General features: G+C 41.1%; 1 protein-coding gene across 1 annotated transcript in view; it reads left to right on the top strand.

Moving 5' to 3' along the window:
• The window catches only part of TFCP2L1 (transcription factor CP2 like 1), a 36,089-nt gene extending 14,685 nt beyond the window's left edge, over nucleotides 1–21,404 (top strand). Inside the window, exons 3-15 of the mRNA XM_048309805.1 lie at nucleotides 2,964–3,040; nucleotides 4,618–4,723; nucleotides 4,973–5,079; nucleotides 5,673–5,825; nucleotides 6,698–6,808; nucleotides 8,518–8,609; nucleotides 9,946–9,994; nucleotides 10,091–10,184; nucleotides 11,028–11,118; nucleotides 11,776–11,876; nucleotides 12,851–12,993; nucleotides 15,400–15,451; nucleotides 15,878–21,404. Coding sequence (XP_048165762.1) covers nucleotides 2,964–3,040; nucleotides 4,618–4,723; nucleotides 4,973–5,079; nucleotides 5,673–5,825; nucleotides 6,698–6,808; nucleotides 8,518–8,609; nucleotides 9,946–9,994; nucleotides 10,091–10,184; nucleotides 11,028–11,118; nucleotides 11,776–11,876; nucleotides 12,851–12,993; nucleotides 15,400–15,451; nucleotides 15,878–15,915 — 1,214 coding nt within the window. The 3' untranslated portion in view covers nucleotides 15,916–21,404. The remainder of the gene's footprint in view (nucleotides 1–2,963; nucleotides 3,041–4,617; nucleotides 4,724–4,972; nucleotides 5,080–5,672; nucleotides 5,826–6,697; nucleotides 6,809–8,517; nucleotides 8,610–9,945; nucleotides 9,995–10,090; nucleotides 10,185–11,027; nucleotides 11,119–11,775; nucleotides 11,877–12,850; nucleotides 12,994–15,399; nucleotides 15,452–15,877) is intronic.
• The last annotated feature ends 238 nt before the right edge of the window (nucleotides 21,405–21,642 follow it).

The following is a 21,642-nucleotide window of genomic DNA, read 5'->3' as shown; positions in this document are numbered from 1 at the left end:
TGGTGGAAAATACAGGGTGAACAAAGTTTGGAAGTTATTTTTCAAGGACAGAGTATAATCCAAGCAGTTTGGTGCTATAAAAGTACAAGTATCTGAATGCTGTCCATGCTAATAAATTCTGGGTACCATGAGCCACAAAGCAATGAATTTGCTGGAAAGCTTTAAGGAGAATAAACTAAAAATCAGTACCAGAAGATGGATATATAAGGGAACTTTGAGGAATTAGGACCAAATTCTCACTGACAAGAGTTTCACAGAGAGGGGAAAAAGCCGCATGTTTTCTGAAGCTTGGCTGGGAGCAGTCTTGTTGGATAATCGTGTAGCAACTCAAGTTAAACATTCAGAGTTCAAGGGGAAAGCAGTTAGCATAAAATACCATTTTGATTGAGGTTTTTCATGGAATAAATTGCGTTCCAGGGCTTCCATCAGATGACCCATATATCTTTCATCAAAGCATTTTATTTCCTCTTTGGCTTTCTGTTTAATATTAACTCTGTCTACACTGCAGTTTCTTTTTCACTGGTCTGCAGGATCTGTTTCTGACTCCCTCCAAGGTGAGTCACTCCTGTCAGAAGGAGATGTGAGGTGCCCACTACCTGCCAGGCTGCAGTTCTGTCCCTATCCCATGCAGTGGATCGGAGATGGCACGCTGCAGAGTTTTTGAGTGCTTGATGCTAGTTTGAAAGGAACGTGGGTGATGTTTTTATGCCCATTGTTTTCTTTTGTCTCATTGTAACTGCAGATAAGCAGATCAGGCTGACCAAAGAGCAAGAGTGTATCAGTGCACAAAGGTGTCCCAAAAATCTGCTTATTCCTGAGATATTTGCTGAGTGGCTGACAGTGCTTCTAGTTTGACCATTGCCTTCCTGCATAGCACAGCTTATACCACTACATTTCACTGTCCCTGTTACCTCCATCTGAGTAGTTAGATGTGTTTTACTGTTTTTTGCTCTCAAAACCTAAATTAATTTTATGTAATGATTAATTAGCCTCATATTTGCATGGGAATGAGCTGTAAGTTCAAGAGATGCTTGGCTGTGTAAATGGGTTCAAGATTATGAACTGTATCACAGTATAGTGTGATAGGTGTGTAGTGTATAGGTGAAGTGTATCTTCAGACTGAATCACTGAGCAGCCAAGTGCTTTGTACAACATGGATAAACATGTACAGCACATACAAGTATGTAGTACAGCAGATGTGGCACTTAGGGACATGTTTTAATGGTGGACATGGTTAATGGTTGGATTTGATGGTCTTAAGGGTCTTTTCTATCATTCTGAGAGAAAACCCAATTTGTTAACCTGACCCTGATCATTTTTATACTAATGTAGCAGTATTGATTATGTACATATCTCTAAAAGTAGTCAGGTGAACAATAGTAACATGTGTCAGTGGGAACATTAGAAAGTCTTGTGAGTTAAAGTGTGGAAGACCTCAATTTCAGGACTGTGGTTTACAAAATCCAGTTTTGTTGTCCAGCAGTCTTCAAAGGCAGGTCACTGTTGTAATTTTGTTTTACTTACATGCCAAGAGATGGGTAAAGATCTATGCATGTTTCCATGCTTATTTTGGTACTACATATGATTTATTCTCTGCTTTCCCCATGCCCTAAGTCACTTGCTGGATTCAAGGGTCATTTCCTGTTTGCAGAACTCCTACTAACATCAGTAGAACTGTTGTGCAAACATTTGGAGCTTCAATATGGCCTCTCTTGTCCTTCCTTTTTTTTTTCTTTTCTTATCTGCCAGCCAGCTGAATAAGCACAGATATCTCTGTGCTCTGTGGATATGGTCTGTACTAACATGGGTGGGATTCTCAAAAGGTGCTCTACCTTTCTGACACATCTGCTGTCATACGTCTTCCATTTCTAAATCCAGATCCAAAAATTTAGCATTTTTGTCTCTGCTGGTAGAAGCTGCTTAGAGGGAGATAGATCTGCTTTGTAGTTTTCTGTTGGGCCAGTTCTGCAGAGATGCTGGTTGAGCCAGAAAATCCAAGCTGCTCTCCTCTTGGGTGCTTGCCTTGTCATACCCTGTGCATTTTTCAGAAAAAGGGGGGATAGCAAGATGAACAAAAAAAGCTAACTATAAGGTACACATATGATCCGTTAATCCTAATGATCTATATCCTGCCTTGGTACTGGCTGCAGGTTTATTGTAAAGACTTGGTGTTGTACAATGAGCTTTTGTACTGTCTTAGTCATTTCTGTGCATAAGATATTGAGACATCAGTCTCCTTTGTCTGCTGTCAGCCTCAGAGAGATGTTATTTTATAAACCAATTAGCTGAATTCTGTTGAATTGACTAAATTCCTTATGTGAGGGTGGTGGTGGGGTGGTGGAGTTTGAGTTCCCTTCCCGGAACTGGTCCTTGCACATGCTGTAATACCCGTTGCTCCCTCCACACGTCTGAAGAATATTTATGCCCTTGGCAGTGACTTTCCAGGCCTTATGGAACAAATTTTGGTTTTGTGGTTCACCAAAACACCTTACAGGCCTGACTGCTCTGTGAAGAAGGCAAGATTTTCCCCAGTTGCCATCCTCTGCAGGATCATTCCTGGACCTGTTGTGCCAGCACCTCTTCACACAACCATTGCTTTGGTAGGATTGCTTTAGCAGAAGTGACAGACAAAGGCAGTGCTGTTACAGCTGTGTGACATGGGGGGACAGCTGCTTTAAACACCCTGATGACTTTCTGGAGGGTGACCAGAAAACCATAGCAGCCCCAGGAGATAACTATAATTGATGCCCTAATGGAGAGCTTTTAGCTGCTGAAAGGCAAACCTTCCCCTCAGATTTCTGCTGTGCTTTAGTGCCTATCGATTACTGGGGCAAATGCATTATGTTAGCAAAAATAAGCTTTCCCTGATCAAACGTATGCTTTATCAGCCACGTAAATGCCAGCATGACTCTCTCATTGCTACAACATATTAAACACCTTGGAAATGTTTCCTTAAACTCTAGGTCAGTCTTATGAAATCCGTCTACTTGAGAATAGGAAATTGGGAGAGTTTCAAGATTTAAACACAAAATATGTAAAGGTAAGGAGAAATATAGATTTCTTTTCTTCCTGCTACTACATACAGCCTTTAATGAAGGGCCTGACCTTGCTCCCACTGAGACAATGGAAAACACTTTGCCATTGTTTTTAGTGGGAGCAGGGGTGATGGAGTTGTTGAGTGACAGTTTCACGGGACTATGCAGCTTGGCTTTTCAGGGCTTCAGGGGAACCTTTATTCTGTTTGTGATCATGACCCCAGAGTTTCACTATGAATGCTGGATTCAGGGGAATCCCAAAGTTCAGTGGTGAACATAGTCAAAGCTGTGGAGAGGCAGACTTGTCTCCCTACTCAATCCCAGCAACATGCCTGGGTTGTTACGTGACAAATGGAGGGCCCAGGTGTTTACACTGTTCTGCCAGGCAGATTCTGCATAGCTCCAGTTTACTTTGGTAATGGGCTTAATCATGAACATATAGAATTTGATCATTTGGTTTGGGGCACTTCTTCTTGTTGTTTCCTCCACTGCCAAAACAGTTCAAATTCAAAAACTTTGGTCTGGACCCTGGTTCTGGATCCAACCTTCAATTCTTGGCTGTTCCGCCTCAGGATATCCTTTGACAAGTGGGAACTAGTTGCAAAATTTGGATCCCAATTTGGATTTCAAATGTTGTCCAAGTCTAGGCCATTCTCTATTTGTCTTCTGGCCCATTTCAGGTAGTATGTGGATTTGGATTCCAATTTTGCAGGTGTTCCCACTGTGGCTTGTTTGCATCTTGAAGCTAGGGTTTGATTTGGGCATTTCTCAGGTTCACTGGCAAAAATTGCTCACTCATTTGATACGGAAGTCCCCAGCAGGAGTGTGAGCTTGAGAAACTGGGATGTTAGGGGTCATTAGCTCATGTAAGCGTAGCACTCTGAATATACAAAAGGCTCTATTAGTTAGGAGTACTTAGGACTTGTCTGCCCTGGGGATTGCCCTTATTCCAGCCTTTTTTCTCCAGTTTTTGGCATGGCTGCACCATTGCAGACCAGCCTGCTGTTACGGATGCTTTCCCACTCTACCCTTGTTTAACTGCTCTGGGGCAAATCCAGTGACTGGCTCTTAACGGCTGGAATCAAGTTTAATTCCCGCTGACAAGGTGTCTGGACATGTCAGCTCCACTGGTGCAGGGACAGGTGAGCTGGCTTCCACATTTGCAAATCAGAATGGGATATACTGGGGTTGGGACATGGTACAGACACATTAAATTTTACCCCCATATGAGCCCTTTTGGGTGTTGAGGCAGTATATATGGTGATGTTTCCATGCCATGACACCTAAGATTAGGTGGACATTGCTATAGTGCTTCCAGAGTGAATCCCAGAAAGCTGTCCAGGGCTGTGTTTCTCCTCCAAGATGTGCCCTGTGAAGGGGGAAGTGTGTTTTTCTCTCTCAGGGGTCCCATAGGAATTTGATACACATGGTGATGGGTCTCTTAGGTGGACCCTTCTACTGTCCTAATGAATGGGGGTGAGAAACATAACAGATCAGCTTTTGCTTCTACTCTGGAAAACCAAAGTCATCTCGAGAGAGGATTCTGGATCACACTGTTCATATTGCTGTCTTTTTTTAACAGAGCATAATTCGTGTAGTTTTCCACGACCGCCGCCTGCAGTACACAGAGCATCAGCAGCTCGAGGGCTGGAGGTGGAGTCGCCCTGGGGACCGCATCCTTGATATAGGTGAGGCTCTTTCATTGTGGCACCTCTGCAGTGTTGGGAAGATGAGTGGTGTATGGAGTGTTTGCATTTGTGTTTAGGTTTTTTATGAATCCTGTATGTATCTTTGGGAGGGAAGGAGATCTAGCACTATAGGTCCCAAGTAGAGATGTCTTTGGTGGCTTTGCTTTCACATGCATCTTGTGATTGTATGGAAATGCTTTCTCTTCTTCAATTTAATATTTTTAAAATTTTAGGGGTTTTCTTCTACAGATATCCCGCTGTCAGTTGGTATCTTGGATCCCAGGGCTAGCCCAACCCAGTTGAACACTGTTGAATTTCTCTGGGATCCATCAAAGAGGGCTTCAGCATTCATTCAGGTAAGAGATAAGTCATATTTCTGTGGTAAATACAGTGGTTAGATAAGTTTTAAAGACCTGGGGAGTCAAAATAGCCAGTACATGAAGAAGAGAGAAGGATGATAATGATAATTACTAACTCATGTGACAGTCATGTGTAATTAATTTGTAGGATACTCACTAAATCAATTTGCTAGCTACTTGTTAGTGCTGGAGTACTACCTGCTACTGCCAGGATCTTCCTTAAAAAAATACTCAGACACTGGTATTGCTTTCTAAGCATAGGTTTTGTCTTGAGAAAACTGTTCATAACCTGTTAGTTTTGCTTGCTTTCCTCTTTCATGACTGTTTCACATTCTGAGCATCAGCTGTCTTTAATCTGAATGAGGAATTTACCTAACTCAAAGGATGCTTTCCCTGATGCCCTGTTTCTTTCTGAGCTGGTTGTTCTCCTGATTATTTTGTCCAAAGGAACAGAAATGAAAACATATGAACTCTTCTGCCTCTTAGTTTTTTGTGAGGAGGCAAAACCTCATGTTCAGTCAGTATCTGAAATTCAGATTTGCACAGGTTCCAACTGTCTCCAGAGATGAGCACAGCTTCTCTCTTGCCAGGTACATTGCATCAGCACAGAGTTTACTCCACGGAAACACGGAGGAGAGAAAGGGGTGCCCTTCCGGGTGCAAATCGACACCTTTAAGCAGAATGAAAATGGTGAATACACAGAACACCTGCATTCTGCAAGCTGCCAGATCAAAGTGTTCAAGGTATGAGGTAGTTTTGGCTCTGTCATCAACTAGGTTAAGGCACAGAAACATGCAGAGATTTCAGATTGTGTAGGAGTGATGCAAATACTGGAGTAAAAGAACAGGCTTTTGACTGGGTATGCTTAAGATCTTAAACAGGACTTCAGTGCCGAAGGTGGCATAAACACTGACCTACACAGCAATTCTAGTTGAAATACTGCACCAAGACTTGTGCCAGTCCGTTGTGCCTCAAACACTACAAAAATACTGAGATATATAGAGTATCCACTGCGTTTTGATGCTCCTAGGCAATCAAGATATTAGGGCATCTTCAGTTTCTTTGATTGAATTCTCCACAAACAATGAAATTTTATCGTGGAGATCTTAAATACCTTGTCGTTGTTGTTGCAGCAGAGTTTGCCACCATGATACCTGGAGGAGAAAAAGATTCAGACAGAAAGCATCTCAAAGCTCCTAATCTGGGCATAGAAGACCTATAGCTACTTAACAACAAACTCTCCATAGGCCTGTTTTCTCAAAGGATCTGCTGCTCCAGCTTTGTTCCTGGAGCAGTGTCTTTCCTGTTTCTGGAAAGATGGTGCAAATGCCAGTTGAAGTGCATAACTTACAGTCTGAAATAGTTGGAATCACATCTCAGGACTGTGGTCAGCCTATTTTAGAATTGCAGTAGGTGTTAGTGGTGGATGTACAGAAACAGTAGAGATGCTTGATTAATTCTTTTGTCGAGAAAATGCAGATCTGATCTTGTTTCATATGTAGAATTGCTGTAAATCTTGAGGAGACTTTTGTGAACAGATTAGATAAATCTGTTGGCCTCTGTCTCCAAATTTGTAATACTTGGCATAAGGCAGAGCCTGTGCTTGTACTTATAGCCTAAAGGAGCAGACAGAAAACAGAAGACTGACAGGGAAAAAATGGAAAAGAAGACCACCCAAGAGAAGGAGAAGTATCAGCCTTCCTATGAGACAACTATTCTGACAGAGGTAAAGTGTTTTAGACACATCATACTATATCATGTTGGGAGATAAATTTAAAAGAAGACAGCATCTGAGCCATGGAGTTTGTCTTGTGGAGACATGTATGCTCAGATCTGAGTGAAACAGAGTGGAGTGAAATTATAAAATGACTCTCACTGTTGAAATTTATGAAAGATGCCAAAGTTTCTTGTGTTTTGGGGTATAAAACAACCCTTAGCAGCCTTGCTTTAAAAAAAAAAACAACAACTTTCTCCATTTTCACTGTGCTCCTGGGCACTTGTCATGGCCCTCAGATGCCAGCTGTATGAAAATACAGTTGTCTGTATTTTTTTCAGAACTACTTGGCAAAAGTTCATGTTGGAGATGGGGCATTAAGCAGATGAATAGACTGTCTGATTAAATTAATAATTTGTTTTTCTGTTATTGTGCCTATGAAGCTGCTGTTACATGCAAAATCTGAGAAGATTCTGGGTTATTCTCTGGGAATATCTTGTGTCTTATATTCTGATGCATCTGGTGTAGAGTTGTATGTGCTTCTGCCCCCCCCCGTCATTACTAAGATATTTGTATAAACTCACCATAAACAGGACTCAAGAAAGGGATTCAGAAGTGTTGTTCAGTCTCCCTATGGGAATGTCCTGTTGTTTGATTTAGTTCTTTCTTTTTTTTTGGACCAGCTTGCTGGACTTCCAAAAATGATGTTAATTATTCTTTATTTAAATCGACTTCCTGTTTGTGAGATCCAGTCTCTCCCACTCAATTTTCCTCATGTTGCCAGGAGCAACCAGCGTGTTTTCTGATTGATAGACCTGATTCTACTGAGCTGGCAGATGCCAGACTCTCCCCATGAGCTCTGATGCACTTTGACATATTGCATGGGGAAATACGGGTTGCCAAAGAGTTAAATATTTGCTGGTGCTTGTGGAGATGATAAAATATTTGCTAGTGTTTGTGGAGATGATAAAGCTCCAAAGCTACACTTGCTGTCTTTTTATCGTTGCAAGCAAGGCCCCTACAGAGCATTTTCTTGAGCTCTTGGTGGTGGGGGATTCAACAGGGCTAGATTTCTTCTGCTGATTACTGTGGCTTAAATTCAGAACAGAGTCACCAATTCTAGCTGGGTTTGGTTTTACGCTACTGTCATGGAATGTGGAGTCTGACCTATATTTGTGAAGGCTTTTAGTATCTTTGTGTCTGTCTGTCTATCTTAAATTTTCTCCATTTAATACCCATTTATGACTTGAGCTGTTTGACTAATGGCCAGAGATTTCAGCAGGCTGGTTCACATTCTGCTCCTTCGCGGGTGTAAACCTGAAGCAATGCCACTGGAGCATTTTTGTCACTCTTGCCTGGATTTAATTAGGGATTTATAATTGAGACCAGGGGTATTTCTGTATCAATGCTGCCTTCAGTCTGAGTTGACTTACTGGCGTTGCTCTGACTTACAGCTGTGCACACTTTGGCCCAGTGTTATTTGGGGACAGGCTTTGTGAAATGGGAGAAAGAAATGTGGAATGCACAACTGGAATCAATCTGGCCCCCTGACAGCCCGCTTGGAGAGCAGTGCAGAAAATCCATGGCCCATCTCCTCCTCTCAGCAGGAATGATGAGCTGAAGCTAGTGGCGTGGCAACAGCATGAATGTGGTATTAGAGGAGAATCGAAGCCTTTATTTCCATCCTTATGAAAGTTTCCCTGCTGTCTTTCTTCCAACAGTGCTCTCCCTGGCCAGATGTGCCTTATCAAATGAACAATGCTCCATCTCCAAGCTACAACAGTTCTCCCAACAGCTTCAACCTCGGAGATGGGTATGTAACAAATACATGCTTTATCTTTCCTGTTGGTATCGTAGCCTTTGTGTGTCCATGCATTTCATACCCTGGAAGAAGTAGTTAAGGACCACCACCCTTTCTAGGAAGGGGAAGGTATTTCCCAAGGTCTTTAAGACCTTCCATCCAGGAATTCCCTGTAATTCAGAGTACTGTTGGTATGTGCACTGTTTATGTGGTGGCTGGAAGGTGAGCATCAGAGGGCCTCCAGAGCAATTCCTGGTGAGAACACACCACACCCTGTACCTGCAATCCCCAGTATCCTCTCACAAGTGTGTTAGAGGCTTTCAGCACCTCTTCAGAGTTGCTATTTCTTCCTTACGGTCTGTTTTGAGGGTAGTTTGGGGTACTGAATTCCCAGGCGAATGAGATGTAAAGAAATCCTGTTTGGGTCAAAATAGCCTGGGTTTTGAGAAGTCCTTTAAGAACAAAGGACTAATGAAGGCATGTTTAATTCATTAAATAGCCATCATAAAGAGACAGCTCTAGTCATCCTGAAATGCTCAAGATAACTGGTGTCAGAAAGGTACAGCAGTGTCCCTCAGTACTTCTGAGTCCTCCCTGCTACATACTTTCCCTTAGGAATTTGGTGAAGGCCTTTTTCTTTTATTAGGACTCTACCATCTTGTTGCCTTCCCACACAACTTAATTAGCAATCCATGTTGTATCACTAATTTTCAATGAGTCCCCTCAACCTATGAAAAAGGGCAAACACTGAAATTACAAAATTGTGTTAGTAGAGAGATCTGCTGAGCATTTTCTTCCTTTGGTAAAATCCCTGACATGTTTAGGAGTCCTGTCTGTGTTTAGGAGAATTTAGTAGAAATGTGGTTTTGCATAATTTATGGCACTTGACTATGTTTAAGAGAACACCAGGGTTGAATTATAAGGTCCTTTTTTCGATTTTTATAAAGAATTATTATTAGATGGTGGGTTTAGTTAGGATATTTCTGGCTCATAGAAATTTTGAGTTCAGCCACCCTGTAGGTTACAATTTTCTTGCTTAGATGATGTCACATTAGTGAGTCAGCCATATGGAAAAGTTTGATTGAGGTCAGTAAACCTCAGTTTTTCTCTCAGTTGTTGAGGAGGACCTCAACTGACCAGCAAAAGACTCAGGTAGAGAGGGGTTTTTTTATTCTTGTTCCAGATTTTGGACACCTTTATAAAAATCTGATAGAGGAAAAAAAGCCAAGTTGGATGTAACTTGTGAAAGTTGAGTCAAGTAAGGAGGGGGAAGAGGACGGACACTGCAATGTAAAATTTAAAATAATGTATTTTTTTTTCTCTTCCAACTTTATATAATTTCTTTTAGCAACAGTTCTCCAACCCACCAAATGGAGCTCCTGCCTCCCAGCAATGATGTAAGTACTTGAGATCATGTTAATGTGGTGCTTTTCTCTTTTAGGACACTGGTGAACAGTTCATTTCAAGACCTTCTTATTCTTTTTGCAATGTAGCATCTCCTTCCTTCTGCTTCTATTCAAGATGCCCAGCAGTGGCTTCATCGTAATAGGTTCTCTCCATTCTGTAGACTCTTCTCAAGTTTTTCGGGTGAGTTTAAACAGTCCAATTACTTTGGTTTTTTTTTCTCTTCTGTAAGTGCAGCTCATGTAGCATCTGCTGCTGGCCACTTTTGATGGGACACCTGGTCTGATCCAGTGTGGTTGTTCTTTTGTTCTTAGGTTAGTTACCGCCTGTCAAAACAGTTTGTAGACATATAGAGTAAGTAAAAATGGAAGAGAATACATTAAGATGGAAAGGACTTCCCAAGTTCATTAAGTGCAACCTTGAAGCAAGTCCAGGGCCTTGTGCAGTTGCCTTTGAGTATCTCCAAGGCTGGAAATTCCACAGTCTCTCTAAAAAATCTCCTAAAATACTTAACTGTTCTCTTTTCTTATATCTAATCAACATTTCATCTTCTGTCTGCTGCCTCTCACCCTGTCCCTGTGCACCTTTAAGAAGCATCTGGCAGCTTCACTGTACCCTCCCATTAAGTAGTTATACACACCAGTAAGATGGTGGAAGGGGCAGTTAGAGGTGTTGAAACCATGAGGAGGCTCTCTGACTTGCAATATGATGAAATAACCCAGTGAATGTGACAGTTACAGTAAACTGGGTCATTTAATGGCCAGAGCGAAATAGCTAGCTTGTTCCTGAGTTGTCTGGAATATTTTCCAGTGAAGCACTGTTCTTTTGGCAGCTTCCAGCTTTGTTTCACAATGATTGATTTGAGGTGCACACCTCTCTGAATTTGAAGCTTCTCTGTGTAAATCTGTCTGGTTTAGCTTTGTGGATTCTCTACCCCCTCTACCCCTGCCCTTTTCTGCTGCCCATACATATTTGGAAGCTAAGATTTGCTTAACTTCTGAAGAAAAATTAATTTGAAATATGTAGGTGCCGACTTACTGAAGATGTCCAAAGAAGATTTTGTTCAAATCTGTGGGCCTGCTGATGGAATTCGGCTCTTTAATGCAATTAAAGGAAGGTTTGTACTATTTCCTTCCTGTTTTTTTGTTATGATAGCATCCCTTGATAATTTCAGTGTTAACTGGAAGTTAATCCTGAAGCTGTAGCATTTAGACTTCCTTTTAATACTTCAAAGAGGTTCTCTCAGGGACTGGAGATCACAACGATATTCAAATCCAAGCACAGCTCAGAAATCTTGCCAAAACGAAGCAGCATAATGTGGGTCTCCAGTGGTTTATTTGCTACCAGCTGATAGCTTACATCCATTTCATGAGGGACACAGCCTACAATACCTTATGTTGCATCTCTATCAGAGGTAACAATAAAAAAAACAAACCCCTGGAGCCTCAAATGACTCATAAACTTACTTTCATTGCAATAACCTCATAAATTCTGAGCAGGATTTAAATCAGTAGAGGCAGGTACAATGAACTGCTTAGCAAGTGCTGTAAACTGTTTATGCTTATCTGATCTTGAAAGATTAAGGTACTCTGTATCACCTCCCAGGAGTCTCTTGCTGGACATCCTAAGCCATCTAGTCACCAGCTTCAAGACTATCCCTTAGTTTGTTATTTTTGGACAGCCTGAATGGCTTCATCTCTTACTGTTTGATAGCTGACTTGGAACAATTTTAGATCTACTAAATAACTTACTACTGTTTTTGATTAATCCATAGAAACGTAAGGCCCAAGATGACAATTTATGTCTGTCAAGAACCAGAGCAAAACAGGTCTCATCTCCACCAAAAACGAGAAAATGGAGATGGAAGTCTTTGTGGTAAGTTCTTATGTATGGTCTTTGTGAAACACTTACCTGGTGAGAATGCTGCTTCCTGCCTGAGCTCCTGTGTGGGACAGCTTGGTGTCCCGAGTGTTTGAAGGGGTCCTGTTTATCCCAGTTCTGCCTCTTTGGTTATGGTTTCATGGCTACAGGTTACAGGTGGCACCATCTGCCTGCGGAACAGACCCAGCTTACAAGTTATCTGCAGAATGCCACAGCAAAATCTCTATTCAGTTCTTTGTAGGGACAGTAGCATTAAAAACTACCCTTCCATCCACAATTTTCTTTAGATTATGTCTTGTTTGAAAAAATTCAGGGAAATGGAAGGTTGGTATGTCTTAAAGTGAGGTTCTAATTCTTGAAAGTTCAAAATTTTTGGGAACTTGTCATCCCTCACAACACAGTGTACAATCAGATGAGAATAGAGATTGTCCTTAAATCTTGCACTTAGTAATAAACAGGCACAGCTTTCCTACCTGGTAGATATAATTTGGATTGTATTTCCAGAACAGTATTGTCATCTGTGTTGTTACCTTACACACTGTATGTTTTAGTTTGTGCCAGTGGATGGCATCTAATAAAATACTGCTTCTGTGTGACATAGCGTGTGTTTTACTATTCGACTGATTTTTTTTTTTTTTTTTAAACTTCAAAATCAGTAAAAGAAGGTTATCCAAAAATGTTAGCAGCTTTATGAGAAGGCCGTTTTAGTGCCCCATGATGCAAGTTGTCATTAGTCCCCATGTTTTCCTCTGGGTAAAAGCTGTGTGTGCTTTAATTGCCTGCTGCATAAAAATAGTGGGTATTTTTCTGCAAATCATCAAGCCAGATATTTTGGGGGATGCTTTGAAATACTAAGCTTGTTAATTCCATTTGAACCTTCATCTTAAACCCGTTTGGTTGTTGATGCTGAGCCATGTCTTGGTGCCATCTGTATTTGCTGTCTTGTAACTGCACTCCAATTGTTGCAGTGTATCATGCAATCTTCTTAGAAGAACTGACCACGCTGGAATTAATGGAGAAGATTGCAAACTTGTACAGCGTTTCTCCACAGCAGATAAATCGGATCTACCGGCAGGGACCCACAGGGATCCATGTATTAGTGAGCAATGAGGTGAGGGGGCTAAAGGGATTACATCTTTGTTATAGATGTAACACTTGTCTGACTTCTTGAAGTTAGAATGAGCTTTCAAATTATGGAATGCATCTTCAAGGGAGAATTGCAAAGCCACTAATCCCAACAAGTTAAAGTAAATACTTGGAGTGAATCAGCCATGTGCAGCATTGATTTCGGTGTGCTTTCAAGACCTTTGCTTTGTAAAAGATGCTGAGGTTCTTGGGTTTTTTTAAGCAAAACAAAACACAGCAAAATTGGTCATTTATTGCTCTCTCCAACTACCTGAAAAGAGGTTGTGGCAATGTGGGGCTCGGTCTCTTCTCCCAAGTAACAAATGTCAGGATGAGAGGAAATGGCCTCAAGTTGCACCAGGAAAAGTTTAGATTGGGTATTAGGAAAAATTTGTTTATTGAAAGGGTTATTAAGCATTGGAACGGACTGCTCACCACCCATGGGCGTGTTTAAAAGTCATGTAGTTGTGGCACTTGGGAACATGGTTTTGTGTGGGACTTGCTGGTGCTAGGTCAATGTTCATGCATGACAATCGTAGACATTTTTTCCAACCTAAATGATTCTATGAATTTCTTTTCATTTTGGCTACTTACACAAATTTTGAAGTGAGGATCTAAAGTAAGAGCTTTTAAAATTAAATAGGTAAGTTCCCAAAGAAGGTAAGTTTTAAAATCTGTAGGGCAATTAGTTTTACATCTTGGCCCATGATTCCAGGCACTGGGTCTGTCACTATATACACTATATGCACACTATAATTTATGGACCTCTGCTACTGTTTGTGTCCCATTATATGATGCCTTAATTTAGTCCATTCCATTAACTTGCAGGTTAACAGTAAGTTGCCCTTCTTCCTCTTTTCCCCCTACTAAATTACTTACTCATTCATGCACCAGAATCACTTAAGGAGCCTCATTTATAAGAAGCATTGTTAAAACAAATGAAGCAGAGCATAGGTCTCAACTGGAGCCTAAATTCAAGGCTGTAATGCTTATTCCTGAAGTCTCCTTGCTATTCCAGCCTGATTAAATCTGAAACTTTGATGCTTTATGGATGCAAAATGCTTGAAGGCAACTCTTGTTAGAGGAATTGCATGAACCAGCTTGGGTATAAGGCTTTAAGTATTTGTTTAAGTCAATTATTAACAAGGTCTATTGCTTTTTAAATATTTTTTTCTTGTTCTAGTACTATAGTGGCAAGAGTGTGGCACTCTGTGAATGTACTTCATGCATCATTAGGAAAAGGCACACGGACTGGCCAGAGAAGTTTGATTTGAAGGAGTAGGGGCTGGATGTTAAGTCCAAAAGAGTATATAGGGAGATTAGTCTAAGTTGAAAAGGGTATTTTAATGTGAGAACTTACAGCTGAAAAATGCCCTACTTCAATGATATTCTGGAGCTAGGAGAAAGCTTTTTCTCTAAGCTGGATTTCATGAGCTGATCAGAGAGGTTCTGGTCACACTGCCCTTCTCTGAAGTTGTGTCCAGCATTTGCCTCAACTGTATGAGACACCTCCTGAAGGTAATTCACCTCCTCTGTCCCACATTGCTACTCCAAGATGGGAGGAAGCATTGACTAAGGATGAACCTTAAATGGGCTTTTCTTATTGGATCTGAAGTGATTTCAATCTCTTTATTTAAAGGTGTCACTGGAACCTGCACCTGTTCTGAAAATCTAGTTGTTTCTCATTAATAACTGAAATGGCTTTAGGTTCTAGTCTTTCTTCCCATGATTGGCCTTGCGTCCAGTAACAATTTCACTATGATTCCTGTTCTTTGACAAAATACAAGCAGGTAAATGATTCCTGCAAGCACAGCATCTGTATTAATGTCTGGTCAATAGCCAGATGGATGCTGCTGAGGTGGCATTTCAGTAGCAACTCCTTTATTCAGCAGGGAGTCCATTCCTTGGGGTTTACCATCTCCAGGTATTCTTTAAATGCCAGTGTAAGTTCAGCTGAGCTCCATCGTTTAGCTGAACATGTAATTACCACTGTTGGAATTTTAGGAAAGGGACAACCTTCATCCAGTCTAAACTACTACAGCTTCACTGAAAGCAACAAAGAGCATGATGTTTAATAGAATAATTGGAGTGGTATAAGAACCTTCAGGATCAAGAGCTGTAAAGAGGCTGGTAAAGTGCTGAATAAGCTAGATCAGTTTCAGGCAAGCTTATTTAGTATGAGCTTCCCTTAAACACACTAGCAACTGCAAGGACCTTAATTAATCAGTGATGTATGTTAATAATCTCATGGGCAGGGTTACTCAGGACTGTGTAGGACTAGACTCCAAATACTGTTTGATACCTCTCCTCTAAGTCTATACTGGCATTGAAAGAAATGTGAATTTAATTGCTAAAAATATGTTGTGTTGGCTTTTTTCCTTCTGCCCTTCAGATGGTGCAAAACTTCCAAGATGAATCTTGTTTTGTTATCAGCACATTAAAAGGTGTGTATTGCTGCTGCTATTACCTGCTGCTCTGAAGATAATTCCTCCTTTCAATTGCACTAAACGTTATCACAAACTCAATGCTGTTATCCTGAAAAGATAAGTAATCTAACCTAGTGCAAGTCAAGGTGTTGGCTAGACTGTGATAGACTGATTGATCAATGCTTTACTCTGTTACACTGTTACAAAAATTTCGTAAGTCCATTGACACCACTGACGTAAATGAGCAGAAAACCTTGGAGTAAAATGATAAAATATGACAGTATATAGGGTTCTTTATATAAATTATTTGACTTAGATGTTCAACATTGGTTTTCATGAGTGGGTTGTGAAACAAGCATACAAACTAGAAAGAAAATTCAAAGTTCTGTATTTCTGGTGTTTCCTAAAAGCAATATAAATATGCTTTGCATTTCTTTGTTACAGCTGAAAGCAATGATGGCTACCACATCATTTTAAAATGACCGTGCTGCACACAGAGACTTTAACAGCCTAAAATTTAGTGCCTCACTGAGATTGCTACAACCTAGACTGGAAACATGAAGAACCTTCTGGATAAATGTTCCTGTGAACTAAGAATTACCAAACAGCTTAAGAAAAAACTTGCTTTTACAGATAGAAATTTTTGGTGGTGTGTGATTTTGGTGGGTTTGGTTTTTTTGTTTGTTTGGTTTGGTTTTGTTTTGGTTCTTTTGTTTTTTTGAAGCTGGAGCTGAGAACATCCTCAAAGCTTGTACATGTTTCTTCCTCCCTCCCTTCCTCTTCAGTCTTAAAAGTTGTAGAGGTTTCTGCTTATTACTTAGAAACATCTGCCTTGTACTAAAGGGAAATGAAAGATAAACAAATCCCAATTCTCTTGACCCTCATGTTTGGGTGAGTTGATTTACTTACAGTTCTGAGTGTTCTCTTGCTTTTAACACATTACCCTGATGCTGATGGACATGGACTCCCCAAGGCTCCTCTTGTATGCTTTGAGGTGGAAGGCTTGGGGCTACATCCCAAAACAGATTGGGCAATGCAGAGGATGGGTTTGGTGCCTAACCTTCACTTGAAGTGTCAACTCTGGAATCCCGCACTTAGCTGTTCTCCACCTGCAGATGTGCTCAAAGTCCAGAGACCTTGGTCCCTCCTGACAGACCTTCTGTAGTACCAATCCAACTGAACAGTTTTGGGGGGGTTCAAGGGAGGACAGATAACCTGAGGCAAGCAGTTCAGTACCATATTATTATCTTTAGCTTTAGAGTAGTCTCTGTGAATGGAGCATATGAAGGTTTTCTGAGGAAGTGTTTTGAACATTCAAAGCTCTAGTGCTCACGACAAATTCATACTATGGATTTATTCTACTCTACAAAGTAGTGAGTAGCTGCTATCTTTACTGTAACTGGGAATTAGATGTTTTAATCTTAATGGATTTTTATCCTGTTACTGAAGTAAAACTGAGTTTTGATAAAGACCAGGTAACAGATCATCTTAGTTGCTGCTTCTTACATTCTGGCTCTTTCACTCTTGACTCCTGTTTTCAATATCTGTAACTATGATCATCTCCACCCTCCCTTGGTCTTTTGGGACTCCATGCAGGCTCCATTAAAGAAGTGGCTTCCATTGAAGTCAAAGGCAAACTGGATCACACCTTTCTTGCGTGGATGAAATCATTTCAGTTTTGACAGCTAAATAATAAGGCTGTTTCCCCAAACTGAGTGTCCGTATACCATCAAAATCTGATTCTTGAACATTTCATTTCATCCTGAACTGACAGGGAAAGCTGAAATACCAAACATTTTCCTGGAATGGAAATTTTTCAAAAAATGAGAAATTGTTAGCTGGAAAACACTGAATAAAATGTTCCAGCCTTTTGAAATGGAAACATTTAATTAAATCCATTTGGCCCTTTAAAGCAGCATCAGTTTGGGCTACTGTTGCAGCCCTCAGAAACTGTCATTCAAGTGCCCTGCGCGCTGTGTCTCCCTTGGGGCTGAGCTCTTTGGCTGAATTACAGATCCCATGATGCTCCTACCCTGGGTTAGTCAAACAGGGAATGCGTCATGAGGGCTGGAGAGGTGCCCAGGGAAAGAGGGGGCCATGGAGCTCTTGAATTACAGCTCCCAGCTGAGACTAGAGGAATTCGGATAGACACGGACTGATATTTCTCTGACAAAAGTTATGTGTTTCAAGTTTTCCCAACAGAAATAAACAGCAAAATATTGAGAAAAGCAACCTTTTTTTCATTAAAAGCATCAAGTTTTGCGCAAAAAACCCCACCCATCCCCACTGATTTTTTTTTTTTTTTTTTATTTTTTTACACCGAAAATAATACTAGAATAGAAAAATTGTGTTACAATGGGAAAACCTTCAGCCAACTCTGCTAATTGAGCAGCAGTGCCTACTTAGGCACGATCTTGCTCAACTGGCTGTCCTGGATCCTCCATGAATTGTAGGCATCCAAAAAGAATACCTAGGCTTTGGGACATGGTTCCTCCCTCTGAAATGAAGGAATTGAGGCTTCTTCGTTGAGGACCAGGCTGTGTAGGTGAGGAGGAGCTCCTGGCTGTGGAATCCAGGTTGTGGCCACACAGTTAGAGCTGCCTTCCAAGACAGTAATGAATTCCAGATGCCTTTGTGAGTAGGTGGGACCAGTGTGCCCCTGTGTACCAGGAGCTGCTTGATTTATTTTGTAGAAGGTGCTTTGGAAGATGGATGTTGGCTGTGGTTTTTCATCGTGTTCTGTAATACTGTCCCAGTGCATGGTATGGCTGTTGTGGGCATGCAGCTCAGGTGAATCTGACCTCATGAGAAGGTTCAAAATGGACCTTGAAGTTGCCAGGAGTGTAGCCTGTATCATATCCACTTCGATGTGATAGGCCTGTAGCTGAGGGGACACAGCAATACTGATACACAGTAGAGTGAAGAAAGGATAGAGGTGGTTTTGTTGCCAGAGCTAGGGACTGAGAACTGTTTGCTTATTTTAAAAAGTCTAACTTCTTGAGTCTTTAAAAAACAACTTTGCCCATGAGGAATTATATGTCAAAGTCCTCATAGTGTTTCAGTAGCACTTGCTTGATCAATTTTGAACCAAGAGAAGTCTGTTAAAGCTTTGCTGTATTTAGATTTTAAAAAATAAAATAATTTTACTGATGTGAGGATGAATTTGACAATATATCTTGCTTTCATGCTCTAAAATGGTATACCAGAGTAAACAATCCCAGAGACTATAAATAGTTTTCAATGGGTGGGTGCTACTGTTTTGTCTGTTTGAGCCTGTTGTAAAGCCGTACAGCTTTGGGGTGTGTAATACCTACACTTATTTGACAGAGTAGTTCTAGTCCTTGTTGAACCTCTGTAGTCCCAGCAGGAATTTGGAGGTTTGTGGTTAAGTAACACACACCCATGAAGACACAGCACAGCTGGTTTGGGGTCCAGGAGACTGCTGAGTTACTTCAGCTTAGAATCATAGACTATCTCGAGTTGAAAGGGACCCATAAGGATCACTGAGTCCAATGCCCTGGTCTTTATAGGAGTACCTAAAACTGATCTCTGTGACTAAGAGTGTCATGAGTGTCAGCCAGAGCATCCCAGGGGAGCCTGTCCCAGTGACCACCCTCCCAGTGAAGAACCCTTCTCCAGTGTCCAGTCTGAAATTGCCCTGATTCAGCTTTGTTCCATTCCCTCGCATCCTGTCACTGGTCACCAGAGAGAGATCAGCACTTCCCCTCCACTGCTGCCCTTGAGAAAGGGGCAAAGAGAGAAAGACAGACTTGTCTCACCTGTGTGTCAGGTAATTCTTGACTCTCCTTGGATCTGCCATCTGTGGAGGGACTTGTTTGACCTGTTTGTGGAAGTGGCAGCCTCCAGAAGGAAGCTTTTGTTTCCTCAAGACTGGAGGAAGCACAAGTGTTTAGTCTGGGATAGATACCTAAAATCTAGATAGACTAAAGGCAAGGGAGGTGAGTAGCTCCCACTCATCTAAATAGCATTTACTTTGTTCTTAAGTGCCTGTTAGACTTATTTTTACTTTGTTGTTGTTGTTGTTGCTCTTGCTTTTTAAAAAGTAAGAAAACCTGCTCAAAGTGATTTAAATGAGACTTTTTTCAGCTATATGTGAAATTTGTACAGCAGAACTTTATAAGGACTGGAGCTTAGGATAACAGTGAGTAACATGGTTTCCCAAACTGTCCAGCTTTTCAGTTGTATATATGATGACAGCCACTATAAGTGGGCTTGCTGGGGATGAAAAGGCAGAATCATTGTGTGATTAATACCAATGTGACTCCAGCCAATACTGCAAAGTATAAACTTGACTTCTTGTCAGATCTGTACTGTCTGTTTGAAATTTCCTAAATTGTGGCATTTTCTCTATCAACTGAGTAAAATGATACAGATCAGTTAATACGACCTTGGTGATGTCCTGAAAACTCACAGTAATGCCCACGATACACAACTGCAGGGCAGGGAGAGGGCAAATGATCTGGTGATAAAAATTTGGCCATCTGACTGGGGTAGCAGGACTGGTGCTATTAAAATTAAATCTCCTGTTCTTTCTACTGGCCCTGCATGGTTAACTGGCTAAAATAGAAATGATCCTTCAATATGGAAAATACTGGAGTTCTCATTGTCTTAGTGTGAAATTTGATGGGCTGAAGTTTCAAGACTTGGAGGTGGTAAAAGGATTCTTGCATTTGAGAAACCCTGAATGGCACTCTCCTTATAATGTAACATAAACATATATATGCATATATATACATATATATCCACATACATACTGTACTGTATCAACACATATTTGTGCTGAGTACATGTGTTCTTTGGTTTTGACTGGTACTCTGCTTTGTTCAGTTGCAGTTCAATGTAAAAGACTCTGGTTGATCAAGCTTCAAAACCCAGCCATTGCTTGGGTAGAAATGTAAAAGTCCATAGTAGCAACTAGGTGATTTGGACACGGTACATTGGAATGATGTAGATTTGATGAATTTTTGATGAATTTGCGATATAAATCCCAGGCCTTGGTGAAGATGAGCATATTCTTTCACTGACACTGCAGTTCTACATTGCAGCTTCTGAAAATTAGTTAGAGTAACAGAGAATAGATTGCCCAATGTTTTGTGAACCAGTAAGGCTACTCCATAAGCAGAACAACCATATGATGACTTTTCCTAGCTCAATGTTGTATTGCTTAAGCATTGGCTGTAATTCTAACAATCATCTGGTGAATGACTGAAACAGGTTTTTTTGTCTGTGTCTGTTGGGGTTTTTTGACTTCTCAAAGAAATGCTTGTATTCAGACTGTAGCTTCTCTTTCTCTTACAGTTATGAAATGGTTTAACTTTATGCTAGTCATAGAAATACTTTCTTAAGATTATAATGGTTGACAGCACAGGGTACTCAGAGTGGGGAGTGTTTCGCTTTCATCATCACTACTGTGGGTGAATAGGAGAAGGCAGACTGGAGGTGTGTCTAACATCCTTGGCTCTCTCTAACAAAAGGGTTAAGCTAGTGCCTAATTTTTTGTGCATTTTTGATTTGTACCTTTTTTTTTTTTTTGCCATTCCCTCAAAATTTTGCTCCCTGGCGGGGTATGCATTGGTGACCAGATGGTGTACCCAACTTTTTAAAGTAGCCTGCTGTTGTCCCCGTTTGCTTGGGGTGAGTGTTTATCTTTCAAAGGGGAGTTAGCTCTCTTCACTGACAGTGCAGCTGTTAGAGGCAGGCAGTGCTGGCCACAAAGTTGGCATCATGGGCAAGGGTGAGTGGAGGTGGATCGATGGGAGGCTGAGGCGTACCAGTTGTGAGTAAATACTGCCACACTCTTCGTCTTTTCCTATGTTGGTTTTTGGGTTTTTTTGTACATGAATAAATAAAAAAAGCATATTTTGCACTGGCTCTTGTACTGTTGTGCAGAAGAAATCCGTATCTAGAATCTGTGCTCCAGTCAAAATGCAAATAAATCTGTTTGTAAGAAGCACGGGTTTGGTCTCTGTTTATTTGGTGCGGTTGGGCACAGGAGAGCCTTGGCATCAGCTGCTGCTCAGTGTGCAGCTGCAAGGGGCTGGGTGCCCTCTCAGGGTGAGGGGAAGAGCAGAGTTTGCAAAGTGCTGGCCAGAGAATGTCAGCTGCAGCCAAATGTCCTGCAGCATTTTCTTCGAGTTGGGACTGTCTTCATTTCCCCACAGCACAATGCAGTGACCAGTTTGTGTTTA

The sequence above is a fragment of the Corvus hawaiiensis genome, chromosome 7 (assembly GCF_020740725.1).
Source record: "Corvus hawaiiensis isolate bCorHaw1 chromosome 7, bCorHaw1.pri.cur, whole genome shotgun sequence".
In the NCBI taxonomy this organism is placed as follows: Eukaryota; Metazoa; Chordata; class Aves; order Passeriformes; family Corvidae; genus Corvus; species Corvus hawaiiensis.
The sequence above is the reverse complement of the archived record's forward strand: the minus strand, read 5'-3'. Positions and strand labels throughout refer to the sequence as shown.